At 38.7% G+C, this 17660-nt stretch overlaps 1 protein-coding gene across 2 annotated transcripts in view; it reads right to left on the reverse strand.

The window, feature by feature from the left end:
- Positions 1 to 323: 323 nt before the first annotated feature.
- The window catches only part of ZNF84 (zinc finger protein 84), a 38993-nt gene continuing 21656 nt past the window's right edge, over positions 324 to 17660 (reverse strand). The window contains exons 4-7 of one of the 2 annotated variants that reach the window (XM_049865793.1): positions 16698 to 16919; positions 12692 to 12818; positions 11970 to 12065; positions 450 to 4252 (exon numbers count right to left, since the gene is read on the reverse strand). In XM_049865793.1, coding sequence (XP_049721750.1) covers positions 2268 to 4252; positions 11970 to 12065; positions 12692 to 12818; positions 16698 to 16754 — 2265 coding nt within the window. In that variant the 5' untranslated portion in view covers positions 16755 to 16919 and the 3' untranslated portion in view covers positions 450 to 2267. Of the gene's footprint in view, positions 4253 to 11969; positions 12066 to 12691; positions 12819 to 16697; positions 16920 to 17660 lie in introns of both variants that reach the window. The other variant, XM_049865794.1, reaches the window with a different exon arrangement.

Genomic DNA, 17660 nt, shown 5'->3' on the forward strand with positions numbered 1-17660 from the left:
AACAGGAAAATCATAATTTGGAGTATAAATAAAAAATTGGATCCTTTAAAAATTATCATATGGATAAACAGGATTAATTGGCTATAAAATCCTGGTATGCTGGTTCAGAAAACTACTCTCATTTAAAATACCAAGCTTTCAACAATGTTGCTGAATTAAAGGAAAAAATACTGACAGAATCAAAGGTGTAATATACCATACTTATGTAACAGTTTGTGCACTACAGGAAGAGCTTGATTTTTCTAAGTTTAAAATCAAGCTTCATGTTGAACTTTTCTGAATTTCATCACCATATAAAAAATACTTTTGACTTTGTCAAGCAACATTATAAAACAAACACTAAAAAAATTTAACTTAAGAAATGGTTTGTGCATTTTCAATGAAAAGCATACTTAAATTTGCAGGAAGGCAAAATAGGCTTCCTTGAATATGTCAAAAATATAGTTCTCACAGCAAAATTCTTTGTTTTACATTTTCTGAACAGTGACTCTTAAGTGGGTTTCTCCAACTATTTTTTTTTTACAAACTATCTTATGAAACACTAAGAACATAATAGCAGCACACAGTATTCATGATGTTTCATCATACTAAATTAACACACAGTTGTACTTGGGTTACACAGCATTTGATATACATACTTGAATGTATGAAGGTGTCTAAAAGAGAAAAAGATGTTGCACAGCACTATTTTCTATCATTTTATCATCTTGTGCTTATTCTGTATCATGTATAAGTACTGGTATTCTGTGGTTCTTGCATTTGCATGTTTATTAACAGTGTTGTATATAAACGATTTCTCAGACTCTGAGATTGTACAAGACTATATTGTGCTGGCTTTTATTACTGAAGAGAAAGAACCGTAACAATAAAAAAAGAGAAATACACAAAAAAAAACTTGTTGCTGTTGAGTTGATCTGACTCATGGTAACCGTGTGTGTCAAAGAATATCTGTGCTCCACAAAGTTTTAAATGGCTGATTTTTCAGAAGTAGATCACCACACCTCTCTTCCAAGGAGCTTCTCGGTGGACTTGAACCTCCAACTTTTGGTTTAGCAGCCAAGCATTTTAAATGTTTGCACCACCCAGACACTCCAGTAACACAAGACCCATTACATATGCGCCATATTTTTACTTAGGCTACTTATTTAGAAATGTTGTTGTTAGGTGACATCAAGATGGTTTTGACTCATAGTGACCCCATGTGGCAGAGCAGAACTGCTCCATAGGCTTTTGCAGGCTGTAATCTTTACAGGAGCAGATTGCCAGGTCTTTCTCCTGAAGAGCTGCTGGGTGGGTCCAAACTGCCAAAGTTCTGGTTAGCAGCCAAGCGCCTAATCGTTGTGCCACCAGGGCTCCTTTATTTAGCAGTAAGCCCTGTTATATCAACTACCACTCTTATAAAAAACAATAAATCAGTGGCACATAGTGTGTCTTGACAGACATCAGAGGCACTACAGGGCAACTGCTCCCAATTACGTTATCATATGCAATTCTAAAATACAAAACATGTGACACAGGAAAATAAGCCATAAATACCACTAAGAAATTTCTTATTCAGATATTTCAATGATGCAGTTTATTCAGGTATTTTAAAAGCTTCACACTTCAGACTGGACACCTGTCAGCCATTTAGAATTGGGTATTTTTGGTGCCCACGTCAACAAAACTGCAGGGCATCCCTTGCAGCATTATCTCTAGGTGAACATGTTCCCAATGTCTTTAAACTGTTAGTCTTCTCCACAATATGAATTCCCCAATATGCACTATAGCTGGATTACTTGCTAAAGACAGTCCCGTATTTAGTATTTTCATGTTATCTCATCCTGTGGGCATTTTTTGGTGTACAATGAGCTGTCATTAATTGAAGATCTTGCCTCACTTGCTGCATTTATGAGGTATTCCCTCACTCGTGCACTAGAGTTTATATTCATGGAAATATTCCCAACAGCTAGTAAGATTTGACCTCTGAAAGGCTACTAATATTAACAGGATTCACAGGCTTTCTCGTCACAGTGAAATCTTCCTTTATATGAGCTTTGACTGTGGTTTGAAAGGTTTTTGAAATTCAGTGAATTCATAGGCTCATTCTGCTCTGAGTTCTGATAAGTATGCTCAGCTGCTGAAACCCACATAACCTCGTTAACGGAGCTGCTACCCTAAAGGAGTTTTCTGACTGGCGTGACTATTATCTGAAAATTTTACCATAATGCACCTTCTGCAGTACAATGAAGTATGATCTCCATCAAAAACTCATACTAGGTATATTTCTAAGATTTCTTTTTTGTATGAGTTCTCTGATGATTAATGAGCTGTGACTTCTGAGAGAAGGCTTTTGGGCACTCACTGCATTGATAAGGTTTCTCTCCTGTATGAATTCTCTGATGATTAACGAGCTGTGACTTCTGAGAGAAGGCCTTCCTACATACACCACACCCATAGGGTTTCTCACCTGTATGGGTCCTCTGATGTGGTATGAGGTGTGACTTACGAGAAAAGGCTTTGCCACATTCATGGCATTCAAAAGGTTTCTCCCCTGTATGTATTCTCTGATGATTAATGAGGCTTGACTTCTCCCTGAAGGCTTTTTTACATTCACTGCACTCATAGGGTTTTTCTCCTGTGTGAGTTCTCTGATGTCTAATTAGCTCTGATTTCTCAAAGAAAGCTTTCCTACAAAAGCTGCACTCATAGGGCTTCTCACCTGTGTGAATTCTCTGGTGAGTATTGAGCTGTGACTTCTGGGAGAAAGCTTTTTCACAGTCGCTGCATTCATAGGGTTTTTCTCCTGTGTGAGTTCTCTGATGAGTGGCAAGACTTGACTTCTCACCAAAAGCTTTTCCACATTCACCACATTCATAGGGTTTTTCTCCTGTATGTGTCCTCTGATGGGATATGAGGTGTGACTTCTGACAAAAGGCCTTCCCACATTCACTGCATACATAAGGTTTTTCTCCTGTATGAATTCTCTGATGATTCGTGAGACTTAATTTTTCACTGAAAGCTTTGCCACACTCACTGCACTCGTAAGGTTTTTCTCCTGTATGAGTTCTCTGGTGTCTCACGAGCTGAGATTTCCTGCTGAAAGCCTTCCCACATTTACTGCATACAAAGGGTTTCTCTCCTGTGTGTGTCATCTGATGTGATATAAGATGTGACTTCTGAGAGAAGGCTTTCCCACATTGAATGCATCCGTGGGGTTTCTCTCCTGTATGGGTTCTCTGATGATTAATAAGACTTGACCTTTCCCTGAATGCTTTTCTACATTCACTGCATTCATAGGGTTTCTCTCCAGTATGAATTGTCTGATGTCTAATGAGCTCTGACTTCTCAAAGAAGGCTTTTCTACAATCACCACAACCATACGGTTTCGTCCCCGTGTGAGTCCTCTGATGTGTAATGAGTTGTGATTTCCTGCTGAAAGCTTTCCCACATTCCCTGCATTCAAAGGGTTTCTCTCCTGTATGAATCCTTTGATGATTAATGAGATTAGACTTTTCACTGAAGGCTCTCCCACATTCACTGCATTCATAGGGTTTTTCTCCTGTGTGTGTCCTCCAGTGTGATATGAGATGTGACTTCCGGGAGAAGGCTTTTCCACATTCACCACATTCATAGGGTTTCTCTCCTGTATGTGTCCTCTGATGGGATGTGAGCTGTGATTTTTGGGAGAAGGCTTTCCCACATTGGCTACAATCATAGGGTTTCTCTCCTGTATGAGTTCTGTGATGTGTAACAAACTGTGACTTCTGGGGAAAGGTTTTGCCGCAGTTACCACAGCCATAGGCTATTTCTCTTACATGTCTGCTCTGATGTTTGATGAGACTTGATTTCTTGCTGAAGCGTTTCCTACACTCACAGCATTCATAGAGTTTCTCCCCTAAACGAGTTCTGTGATATATGATAATCTGTGACTTCTTGTAGCTAATCCTGTCATATTTATCATACTCATAGTATTTTAACCAAGTGTCAGTTTCCTCAGGCTTGGCATCGAGAAATAATTTATCAAATACATTAAAGTCATTTGGTTCTGTTTTTTCATAATCAGCTTTTGGAATAAGTAAATCTAAATGATGTTTTAAAACTATTCCATCTAAGTCATTTTCACTGTGTGATTTCCTTACAGGAACAAAGTTCATGTTCAGATTGAGTTTTTTCCCAAATGCATCACATCCATTACCTCTCTTCAGAATCTTAAGCTTGTCTTGGTTATCCTGATGGCACAGCATGTGACCATCTACTTGCCAGACTTCTTCTATAAAGAAAAGAAAAAATCTGTGACTCTTTCTGTGGCTGTGCATACTGAATAAAAAACAAGAAATGCTGTGCTGAGGGTCAGGCTGCTTTTTAAACTTAGTTTCTTAGTCTGAGAGAAGTGCCAAGTAAAATGCCTGTTCTCTAGGTAATGAAAACTAAATGCTGAAAACAGGTTACTGACAGATTAAATCACCTTTAGTTGTTAAAAGGAAACCCTGGTGGCATAGTGGTTAAGTGCTATGGCTGCTAACCAGAAGGTTGGCAGTTCGAATCTACCAGGCGCTCCTTGGAAACTCTACGGGGCAGTTCTACTCTGTCCTATAGGGTCGCTATAAGTCAAAATCGACTTGATGGCAATAGGGTTGGGGGGGTTGTTAAAAATACCTAAGAGCAATAACGACAAACAAAGAAGGTTGGAAGAAGCATCAATCCAATGTTCCAAGGAATTAATTCACTCATTCAGTAATACCCACTGCATACCTACCATGTTCCAGGCAGTGTGTAAGTGTGGTACTTTTGTGTGGCCTTTCTTACCATGGTCTTATAACTCCCACCTAAGTCACTGGGTAGAACTATGCAAATAAGGTAATTGTGGCCCACCAACGGGACTGGTTAATTTTGCCATTTCACTGGGCTTGTAATGAGCCACCCCTGAGGTGGGAAAGAGAGGATCCTACCACCACCAAGGAAGAACAGCCAGGAACGGAGGGCGCATCCTTTGGATCTGGGATCACTGCACTGAGAAGCTCCTGGAATCAGGAGACTGTAACCCTGAAGACAGCAAGAAGTGGTGGCAGGACAGACCAGCAGGAGGCCATGCAGTGAGCTTTCCGGCCCACGGACTGAGAAAGCTCAGTGCCTGGGGTGCCTCAGGGGACTGACTGGCAGGGACTAAAACAGCTCTGTAACACTTCCCTGAGCAGGGCAAAGGCCGGAGAGAGGTGAGACTGCGAGTACAGCTGAAAAGAGACTGTCCTGAAGGCAGAATTGTATCCTTGAGTGTTCCCAAACTTGAATTATAACCTATTACTTCCGTAATAAACACCATAACTGTATTATCTGTGAATTCTGTGTGGCCACTGCAATGAATTATCGAACCCAGCAGAGAAGCAGAGAGTGCCGTGGGAGGAATGGTTGGTGTCAGATTGGTAAAGATGCCAGAGAGAGGAGGAACGTCTAACCCTCACTTCACAGGAATCAGCCTTGGGCTGTCGATCTTGATTCTGCTTCCCCCTTGTGAAGTCAGTGGAGGTCAGACATCGTCCCCACACCATTTTTAGAGTGAGACACTGAAGATACATAAGAACAAGCCATAAGTCGTGCCATTATGAAACTTACATTCTAATGGAAAAGATAAATAATAAACTGATAATATTAAAGAACACAACTGTACAATGTGGTAAGTACTAAAAAGAAAATGAACAGGCGTGATACAGTAATTAGGCACAGCCATTTCACACCTGAAGGATTAGAAATATTTCCTGTACTTTTTCCCACTATCACATTTTCTGGAAGTTTATTTAAACCTGCCATACACATCTTCAACATAATTATCAAGAAAGCAACCTTATGCAATGTATTTTCATAACACATTTCTTTTATCTAAACTGTTCAGGTACAGAACTTTTAAAATCCACATGTGCTGTCACTGAAAATATTCCAAGACACAAGTATGCATTCTTAAACTATTCTGACAGTTCAATTGTCATTTATTATATAGCTCTATTTCTATCATCTTTATAACATAACCACTTATGTTGTTAAGGGTCCTTTAAAAGGTTTGTCTTTTAATAACGATTTTTGCTACAAATTTAAAAGGTTTGTCTTTTAATAACAATCTATGCTACAAATTTTTTTGAGATTATAGCCATATGTGTGAAAGAGAATCAATAACGTGAAAGCTTTTTAAGAATTGAGATGTCAACTGAGGGCAGTGAGTTTGGGGAAAACCCACAACTCATGGTCGGCAATATATGATATTCTGGAGGTAGAATCAACAAGATCTGCTGATGGGTATGATGTGAGGGGAACGAGGGAAAGAATCGAAAGTGACTGCAGGTTTGGCGTTTCAGCAGTCCAGTGGACTATGGTCTTAATTACTGAGTTCGGGAAGGCTGAGGGAGAAAAACGTTTAGAAGTTCAAATCAAGACTCCATTACAGACACAACTTGAGACGTATATGAAGAGTCTGAATAAAATGGTTTTAGGGAATGTGAGAGTAGGAAAAAGACCATTTATAAATTAAACATATGATTTCACATTACTTTAAACATTATCACTTACTAAACTGAGTACATATTTGAAAATTTCATTGACATTTCCAAAATTTTATTTAATCTTTTACCATTAGGAAAATATGACTGCTTTATATTTGGTCATTTTTGGTACAAATCAAATCCAATGCTCTCCATCACTTTTCTCTCTGTAGTCTATCCCTCCACATCATCTCCAATGAACACCCTTCTAACTGGTACTCCTGATGCAATTAAATCCTCCATTCAGTGGCCGGACTGGACTTTTAAAGATGTAAATCAAATAATTTTACTTTTACTTAAAAGTATCTGAGTAAACCCAAACTTGTCTCTATTGCCTATGATTTCATACATGATCTAGTTCCTTCAATCTCTCCTGGCATACTAACATCCAGCCACATGAGTTTCCTTTTCGTTCCTTAAAGTCAGGAAGACTTTTCTTGCCTTGAGGCCTTCACATTTGCCATTCCTGTAGGGAGGCTTCCCCCCAGTTCTTCACATAGCTTGCTCAGTGCACATTCTTTACGTCTAGGGCTGGCTTCCTCATGTTACTGTGTATTGTATCTTCTAATTAATAGCACTTAACTGTGATCTGGATTTTATCTTGGTTATTTACTAACTTGCTCATTTTTTTATCCTCCTATTAGGAAGCACTATAAGGGCATGACTGTATCTCTAATGTTTACTATTGTAACCACAGCAACCAGCAATGTATCTGAGAAATAGAAAAAAAAAAAAAAACTATTTAATTTTCTCTGAATTGCAAAAGCAGTCTGTGCAGAGAATGTCAACAGCAAGCCTGAGACTGCTCTCTTCAGAAAGGTCTACTGGCAACGCCAGCCCTTGGCTGGTGTCTAGAAACTTGGATTTTGGAAATGTTCCCACCGCTCTTTAACTCATAAGGCTGGATCACTGTGCCTAGTACATCTGTGCAGACAACAGGATCTATGCTCAACATCTCCTTTCCTTCAGGGAATCTATCTTTTCGGTTATGTGCTAGGCAGAATGTGCCTATGACCATCCCCCAATAAAAACCTTGGCAGCCAAGTGACCAGCGAGCTTCTCAGGGCAGAAGCATCACATGCATGTTGCCGGGGGAAAGAATATGCTCTATGGGACCCTCACAGGAGACAGGAGGGAGCGAGCATAAGGAAGCCTGCACATGGATTCCTCCAGACTCTGCCTGTGTCTTTTCCCTTACGATCCCTACTACATCACTGTCATACACTTTAGCTGTGAATACAACTATGTGCTGAGTTCTGTGAGTCTTTCTACTAAATCTCTGAACATGGAGGTGGTGTTGGGGACCCCCAATACAGCCTCTGTTTGTATAATTCTAAGAGCTGTTTGCACTGCCTTATAACAAAACATACACTCGGTGTTTAAATACTGAATCTTCTCGACTAATTTCTATGCTTCTGGAAGGTACTTTCTAGGTCTCTTACTTTAAAATTCTTTTCAGTAGTCATTAAAGGAGTGGGCCTCCACTAAATGGGGCACATAAAAATCACTAGAGAAGGTTTATCATACCAGTCCCATCATACCAAATATATAAACTACACATATATTCATTTGTACCGAAGCATGTTCTGTTAATGGATCCATGATGCCTGTAGTTGGGGAAAAAAATCCTATCAATCTGATGCACACTCTGGCTAAAGCAATCTGTATTAAAACAATGCTCATGACGAGATATTTATTGAAATGTGTATTATGTATTCCATTACTGAAGTGATGATATTAACAATTGCAAGCCCTTGTGTCAATGTATGCAAACAAGGCTCAAGACCCAACCAGCTAAAAAGTATTACATGTACTGTGATCAGGTCTGGGACAAGACTTCAGAAAAAGGTGAGAAAAATTTAGCTTGGAGTATTCAGGGAAAATTTCACGACTATGAATGCTGTGAAAACTGAGTGCATGCAGAAAGGATTAAGAGTTTCTCGATAAGACTATGCTGGCATCTCCTGTCTGGAGGGGAGATGGGAGGGCAGAGGGGGTCAGAAGCTGGCGGAATGGACATGAAAATAGAGAGTGAAGGGAAGGAGTGTGCTGTCTCATTAGTGGGAGAGCAATAAGGAGTATACAGCAAGATGTATATAAATTTTTGTATGAGACTGACTAGATTTGTAAACTTGCACTTAAAGCACAACAAAAATTAAAAAAAAAAGTTTCTCGATAAGGAAAGCAGAGCATAAACAAAGGTTTAGATGTAGAGAAGAGTATTACGTGTATGAAAACACTATGAAACATTCAGATGTTCACCATGAATTTGGGGGGCAAAAAAGAAATAACTGAACAGATAAGAGAGTGTCAGATTGTACGGGTTCTTGAAAGAAGAGATCACAAATCTGTAGCACATGCTAGCTAGCCTTGCTTCATCTACACCTCATGCCTCCACACAGAAGACACCTGCAGCTCCAGTAAATAGATCCTGAACACACAAATGGCTATCGGGCTCAGCACCTACATCTCTCTGGCTGAGACCTCTCTTGTCTGTGTACAGGGGATGCAGGAACTTCTGAGGACTTAATAAACCCAGGTACAACACCAACCAGCAGGAGGTGGAGGGTAAGTACTATGGCTTCCTTGTCCCTCAGAGTCAAGTCTGAGGTATGTCCCATGGTCCCTCATAAGGTCCCCACAGAACTGAGCTCCCACTGCTCACAGCAGTAGCCCACCCATCAACACACCCTTCACTGGCATTATTCATTTCCCCGTTTCACTTTCCTATTCTCTCTACACTTGTGGGGGTCACATATCCCAAAAATCCTTGTACTCAAAGATGTTCCTCGGGTCTGCTTTTGAAGAAACCTGAGGTAAGTCAATGTCACGTAGCAGATAATAAGGTAACTACTGGTCACAGTAGTGCTGGATATTTTAGAAAATCAAATATGGTGGTATCATTTAAGACACCTTATAAAAGATTAGAGTATGGATCTAAATAGCAATTTGAGAAATTCAGGAATAAGACATTATTGGCCCAGTTTTCAGTGGCAATTAAGGAAAGAAGCGTTTAATAAGGTATTTTCCAAAGGGCAAACAAAGTAAAAATAATACTGAGATGAGTAGGAAAGAATGGTAAAGAGAGATTATCTAATGTACTCCACGGTGTCTGATCTATAGAAAAAGCATAGCAGAATCTAACTTGAAAAGTTTGAGACAAGAACATTCTGTGTTCATGGACTGGAAGGCTTACTACAGTTAGGATGTCAATACAACCCAAAGCAATCTATAAATTCAATGCAATCCCCATCAAAATGCCAAAGGCCTTCTTTACAGGAATGGAAAAGCCAATCCTCAAATTTATGTGGAAGAGCAAGGGTCCTCAAATACCTAAAGCAATCTTGAAGAAGAATAAAGTAGGAGGACTCACACATCTGGATTTCAAAATATACTATAAAGCTACAGTAATTAAAACAGCCAAGTACTGGTATAATAATAGACATACAGACCAATGGGATAAAATTGCAAGTCCAGAGATAAATCCATACATCTACGGTCAACTGATTTTCAACTGATTGCTAAGTCCAATCAGTGGGAAAGAAGAGTCTTTTCAATAAGTGGTGCTGGGAAAATTGGATTTCCACATGCAGAAGAATGAATCAGGAGTCATGCCTCACACCATACACAAAAACCAATTCAAAATTAATCAAGGACCTAAATGTGAAAACTAAAACCATAAAATTCTCAAGAGAAAATATAGGGGAGAGGTTGTGAGACCTATCATTTAACGACAGATTATCAAAAATGACAACAAAAGCTCAAACAGCAAAAGACAAAACAGATCTATGGGACCTCATAAAAATTAAACACATTTATACATGAAAGGACTTAATCAACAAAGTGAAAACACAACCTACGGATTGGGAAAAAATTTTCAGGAACCATATATCGGATAAGAGTCCAACAACCAAAACATAAACTTCTACAATTTAACAACAAAAACAACCCAATCAAAAAAACGGGCAAAGGACTTGAGTGACAGTTCACCAAAGAGGATATTCTAATGGCCGACAAGCATATGAAAAGGTGCTCAACAACATTAGCCATGAGGCAGATGCAAATGAAAACCATGAGATGTCACCTCAAAAAAAAAAAAAAAAACAGAAAACAAAAGGTGTGGGCAAGGCTGTGGAGAAACTAGAATATTCACCCATTGTTGATAAAAAATAAAATAATAATTTTATGTCTGTATGTCTATTATTATACCAGTACTTGGCTGTTTTAATTACTGTGGCTTTATAGTATATTTTGAAATCTAGATGTGTGAGTCCTCCTACTTTATTCTTCTTCAAAATAATAAAATTATTATTTTATTTTTTATCAACAGTGGGTGAATCTTCACCCATTGTTGATGGGCATCTAAAATAGTGCAGCCACTATGGAAAACACTTTAGCAGTTCCTCAAAAAACTGAGCATAAAACTACCATATAGTCCAGGACACACCCAGAAGAAATGAAGGTGGGAATGCAAACCAAAATCTGTCCAAATGGCCACTGCAGCGCTATTCGCAATAACCAAAAGGTGGAAACAACCTAAACGCCCATCAATGGATGAATGGATAAACAAAACGTGGTACATACCTACCATGGAATTATCATACAACCCATAAAGTTCTGATGAATGCCATGACACGGATGAACCTTGAAAACATTATGCTGAATGAAATGTCAGTTGCAAAAGGACAAATACTGTATGGTCTCACATAAAATAAGCAAATATACAGAAACCAAAGATTATTAATGGCTATCAGTGTGGGAAGGAGGAAGAAAGACAGAATTTTAGTTTAGGGGCACTGAGTTTATGTTAATGGAGGTGCAATATTTTGGTAAAGGGTACCAACAATGGTACCACAACATGAAACATGTAATCAATGTCACTGAATTGTGAATGTGGAAGTTGTATTGGTGAATATATTGGTGTATATTCTCACTGCAATAAAATAAATAATAAGCAAACATCATCCATGTTGTTTCAAAAAAAGGAGGGGGGAATAAGGATACATTGTTTCAGAAGAACACGATTCCACCTTTGTATTTAAGGACAATGAACAGAGTGGGACTTCCCAAGGTACTCCTCTGGGCATCACAGACACCCAAAATGAGGGAAAAATGAAAACTCTTGAGTACAAGGAGATGTCTCTGACCATAGAAGAAGCTGCGTCATAAGAAGATTAAATATAGCAGGGGACAGAACACCAAACAGGAAGTCAAAGTCCTAGGTGTGACGGACAGGGGCTAACTTCTCAGCCCAGATAAGCAGGAATACTTTACTTTAAGCTACGAAAAACCCACATCTTTTACCTAGGCAGCTCATGTCAACTGTTCTCAATCACCACCAAAGCTTTAGAAATTTTGAAAAGAGCCCTCTAAAAGCAGATTTTAAGATGTCAACCCATCACTGACCAACTGAGACTGAACTTCTACCTTCTCCCCTCTGCCTGATTCTCATACACTCACCTGGAGAGTCTGAACTTGCAATTTCTCCATCTACTATCCAAGGCTCTTCTCCTTGTTCCAACTTGAAGATCACATCTGGTTTCATAACTTCATACCCTATTCAGGGGAAATCACAAAGGACTTAACTGCTGGGTTTTAAGGCCTCTGAAGAATGAGCAAGGTTTAGCATCAGAGTTGGCTCAATGAGGCTACCCATTTATATCTCCGCAGAGTAAATCATTTTAAAAGATACAGTAATAGTTTCCCTGGTGGACAGTAGAGACTAAGAATCTTTGACTTCTATAATTCAAGTCCAAAACCACTAAGCACATCAGAGGCTCATTTATTAGCTGTCAGCCCTTGGGAAAGGTACTTAACTTCTCCTTCCTTCAATCTCATTAGGAAAAAAGGATAATAATAGTATCTGCCATAGAGAACTGCTCTAATCATTACACGAGTTAATATGTGTACAGTGTGTAGCATATATAAGTTATATGTCATAGGTGGTACTGCTACTGCTACTCCTACTTAGTTTCAGAGGTTGAACAATGAAGTTATGACTTCATTATTGGAAGGTGAGATCCAAATATTTTCTCTGGTGTCACAATCCAAGATGCTTTGATCTCCTAAATTTAAGTCCCAAACAGTTAAATATTTTAGAGGCTCCAGAGTGCGCAGCAACTGATGGGAGAAAAGGCAATTTACTGAGCACAATATGAGGTATTCTGGGCAGCTTTTCTTACCCAGTGACACTAGGCTGCTGTAGTTCTCTAACATGACATCCTTGTATAAGTTCTTCTGAGAGGGGTCCAGCAGCTGCCATTCCTTCTGGGTGAAGTCCACAGATAAATCTTCAAATGATAATGACTCCTGTAAGAGCACAATCCTAGTAAATTAGAAGCAGTTATCACTTTCACATGATACAGGAAAGAGGTATCAGAGCTTGGGCACATCACTGTCATCACAGCAAGATGTATACAATGTCTACTGCGCTCCAGCCTTTGCGTTATACTTTGTGGGAGAAAACGCCACTGTGTATTCTTCTATCCTTCCATTTATGTAACATATGAGAGTCGGAATAGGTGACCTTAAATCCTCTCAGACACCAAAAACATACTTACCAAACTTCAAATGTGTCAGACACTGGAAGAGGTGGTAGCAACAGAAAGATAAAAACAAAATACTCAAAAACTGCTTAGACTCAGCAGGCTGCAAATGTGTACACATATAAATAAAATAAGGTGTTATAATAGCAAAAACTGAAAGGAAGAGAGAGTACAATGTGGATAAGATGCAAGCAGAGTATAATTCTATTGGAGAGCTTCAAATAAGTCTATGAAAGAAGTAAAGCTTGAATTGAGTTTTAGGAGACTAGCAATGTTTTCAACAATAGCAGCAACAACAGAAAATGCAAAGGCATTCAGGCGGCAGCAGCTCTGGAAAACACCAAAACATCATTAGGGTTGAGGGGGTACAAATGGTTTATTCAGATGGGAGAAGAAGGTGTGTGGCAGACAGTGATTAAGGGCCAAAATGGATGGGAAGGCAGACTGTGGCTGACAGTTCATACTGTCTTGTTTCTTGTTGCCAATAGAAGGCCATGCAACGTTTTATAGGAAGGGGGGTAACATGATTAACGTTAGGTGTTAGAATGGTGACTGGACTTTGATCGACACGGTGGATCACTTTTCCGTAGTTCCCAAGTCTCTCTTCTCTTTCTGAGATTCCCAGGACACAAATGCTACACACTTTGGTACTGTCCTACAGGGTCCTACAGCTATGTTCATTTTTGAATTTTGTTCTCTCTGTTGTTCAAGATGGATAGTTTCTATTGATCTGTCTTTACCATCACTGACACCTGTTAAAGTCTATAGACTTCAGTTTAGGGTCAGATTTCATATATTCCAATATTTGTTAAAGATATGCGTGTGTGTTTTCTTATTATCTCAGGAGACTTTGGGAATTTGTGCATAGGTTAAAACACACGACGTGTCTGTAAAAGGCAAATCTATATGCAGATTAAGCAGGTCCAGTGGTTGCCTCAGGCTGTGGATGGGAATGGGAACTGACTGCAAATGTTAAGAGGTTTTTTGGAGTGATGGAAGTCTTTTAAAACTGGATTGTGTTGCTAGTTGCACAACTCTAAATGTACTAGGAAACCACTGAATTATACACTTAAAACAGGTGGATCTTATGGTATGTAAACTATACCTCTATAAAGCTGTAAAAAAAGATAACATTATGAATTAATTTATGCCAACATATCCGGCCAACTTAGATGAAATAGACATATTCCTTTAAAAACAATGTACTCAAACTGACTGTTATGGATTGAACTGTGTCCCCCAAAACATGTGTGTCAGCTTGGCTAGGCCATGATTCCCAGTATTGTGTGATTGTCTACCATTTTGTCATCTGATGTGATCTTCCTATGTGTTGTAAATCCTACCTCTATGGTTTTAATGAGACGGGATGGATTACACGCAGTTATATTAATGTGGCAGGACTCAATCTACAAAACTAGCTTTGTTTTAAATCAATCTCTTTTGAGATATAGAAGAGAGAAGAAGGCAGAGAGACATGGGGACCTCATACCACCAGAAAAGCAGCACCAGGAGCATAGTGCGTCCTTTGGACCTGGAGTCCCTGTGCTGAGAAGCTCCTCCACCAGGGAAGACTGATGACAAGGACTTTCCCCCAGAGCTGACAGAGAGAGAAAGCCTTACCCTGAAGCTGTCACCCTGAATTCAGATTTCTAGCCTCATGGACTGTGAGGGAATAAATTTTTCTTTGTAAAAGCCATCTACTTGTGGTATTTTTGTTATAGTAGCACTACATAAAAGACACTGATACAAGATTAAATAGAAAACCTGAATAGACCTATAACTTTAAAAAATTAATACCACAATTTAAAACCTTCCCTCAAAAACAACTCAGGGCCCTTGATGGCTTCAGTGGTGAACTACTCCAAACGTTTAAGAAAGAAATAAAACGATCTTATACAAACTCTTTCAAAGAACAGAGAAAAAGGGAACACTTCACAACTCATTTTATAAGACCAGTAGGTCCCTGATACCAAACCTGACAAAGAAATCACAACAAAACTACACGCAAGTAACTCATAGCATAAAATCAAAACAACTAACAAAATAATAGCAAGCTGAATCAGGTGTATAAAGAGCCTATCACGGCACAGTGAAATGTGCTTTCCTCCAGTAGCACGAGGTTGGTTTCACATTCAGAAATCCACGTAATTAATCACATTAACAGAATAAGGGAGAAAAACCACATGATCGTCTCGACAGATGCAGAAAAGGTATCTGATGAACACCTGCTCATCGTAAAATACAACCAACAAACTAATAACACAAGGGAATTTAATCTGATAACCTATAAAAAAAAACCCCTACAGCTAACATCATGCTTCATGCTCACATGCTGACTACTTACCTCTTCAAGGTTACAGTATCACTGTCCAACAGAACTGACTGTGATGACTGAAAGGTTCTATGTCTGCCCTCCTCAATACGGCAGTCCTTAGTGACAAGTGTCTACTGAGCACTGGAAAGGTGACTAGTGCAGCTAAGGAACTGATATTTTAATTTTTATTTAATCTCATCTATTCAGATTTAGATAGCCACACGTGGCTAGGGATTACCACACTGGGTAGTACAGGTATAGAACAAGACGCTCCCAATACTACTACCACACATGCTCCTGGATGCTCTAGCCAATACTGTGAAAGGCAAGGAAAAAAGTATCGATATTGAAAAGGAAGCTGTGAAACCGTCTTTATTCACAAATGGATGACTGCATATAGAGAAAATCCAAAAGAACCCACAAATTAAACTATAGTGTTTGGGAATACACACTCAAGGGTCAAGCTACAAAGAAAAGAAAAGAAGAAGTCACAAAAAAGTCAGGATCCTAGTTAACCTTTGTCAGGAGGGCACATGAAGAGCTTCATTTGGGCTGGAAATGTATTATTTCCTGAACTCAATGGTGATTTGTACTTTTATACTTTATATAATTTTCTGCATACGAATTGTGCTTTACAATTAAAAATGTACGTAAGATAATTATGGTCACTAAGCTTTGCTTTCGCATTATACCCTTGGCTCACACTCCGAGGAATACTATGAGAAATGGCCACAAAACCCTTGCATTTATTAGTGTTTCTCTAGAGGACATTAACCATTGCATCATTTATTCAAAGTCCATCAAGGAAAAAAATCAATGCCTAATGATCAAGAAATACTTACTTCCCACGAGGAATTGGAGCCCTGGTGGTGCAGTGGTTAAGAGCTATGGCTGCAGTTCAAATCCATCAGCTGCTCCTTGGAAACCCGATGGGACTGTTCTATTCTGTCCTATAGTGTCACTACGAGTCGGAATCGACTAGACAGCAACAAGTTTGGTTTTTTTTTTTGTTTTTTGTATGAGGAATTAGTCTGCTTTTTCCTTTGGACAATACAATTCATAAATGCTCATAATTCTTTATTATAGCTGCCAAAAATTTCAGATCCAAGTTTGCAGGTCAGATTTAATAATTTTGTAGGATATTATGACATAAAAATTTCAACCTTAGGAACTTGACAAGATTCTATAGTTGATATATCACTGCTCCAACTCTGTTCCAATCCTGATATTCTATTCTGAGAATATTTTTCTCTAATCTTGATTTTTAAACTATAAGACTTACATGTTTTCTCTACTACATTGAAAAATAAGGAACAAAAATCAACTCACCTGTAACATGGGTTTTTTGGGTAACATAGTCATTTTCTGTTGCCCACATGAGATCATTGGTCAGTCAGGCTGGTCTCTCCTGCGTCTCTTCTGCCTCTACCTCAGAGCTCTGGGGTGAGGTCTTGGCTAAGTCTTCTACACTGAGAATAAACTCCTAGTTCCAGGACTTCCTTTCTTATCTCACACAAGCAGGCTTATTTCTGGGGAATCAGGATCTGTGGACTTGAGGACAAACACATTTTAGCTGGTATATTCGCACTGTACCTAAAATCTTTTCCTTTCTTGATAGGAACTAGGGATTTATGATAATCTAAATCCAGAGCGTGAATTTCTATATAACAGAAAAAGGGATATCAGGGACAGGAATTAGATACAGTATAAAAGAACCCAAAATTCTTAATTACAAAGTAGAAGTCTATGGCTCTGAAAACAGATAAAGAAATACCAGAAATGAAGTAACTCTGAGATTTGCCCAATGTTCACTATGGACACTGAAATGCAAATCACTTTATTAGGTGCTATGAACTAAAACACAACTGGATTTTAGGCAGATGGAATTTTGGAAAGTTTATGAGATTTTGTATTAAAGCAGATTTGATTTTCAATCAAACTTTTCCCTTTACTGGCTATGTGACTTTGGTCAAAAACAAATGAACACACTGTATCTTTCTGAGCATTAGCTTCCTAGTAAATTATTCTATATCCTTCCTAATTTTGTCTGCAAATTCTACCGATTTCTAAAAGAGATGTATTAAAATCTCTCAGTATGATTACAGACTGTTCACTTTTCTTCCTTGTAATTCTGTTGTTTGGTTTAAGGCTACGTTGTTGGTTAAATACTTCTGGATGATTTTTTTTTAATCATCACATAATCTCTAAATAATGCTTTTTGTCTTAAAACCTATTTTATCTTAGACGTAGCTGTCAACATCAGCATTCTTTTGGTTAACATTTGTCTGGTAT

This window comes from Elephas maximus, chromosome 22 (assembly GCF_024166365.1).
Source record: "Elephas maximus indicus isolate mEleMax1 chromosome 22, mEleMax1 primary haplotype, whole genome shotgun sequence".
NCBI classification, from domain to species: Eukaryota; Metazoa; Chordata; class Mammalia; order Proboscidea; family Elephantidae; genus Elephas; species Elephas maximus.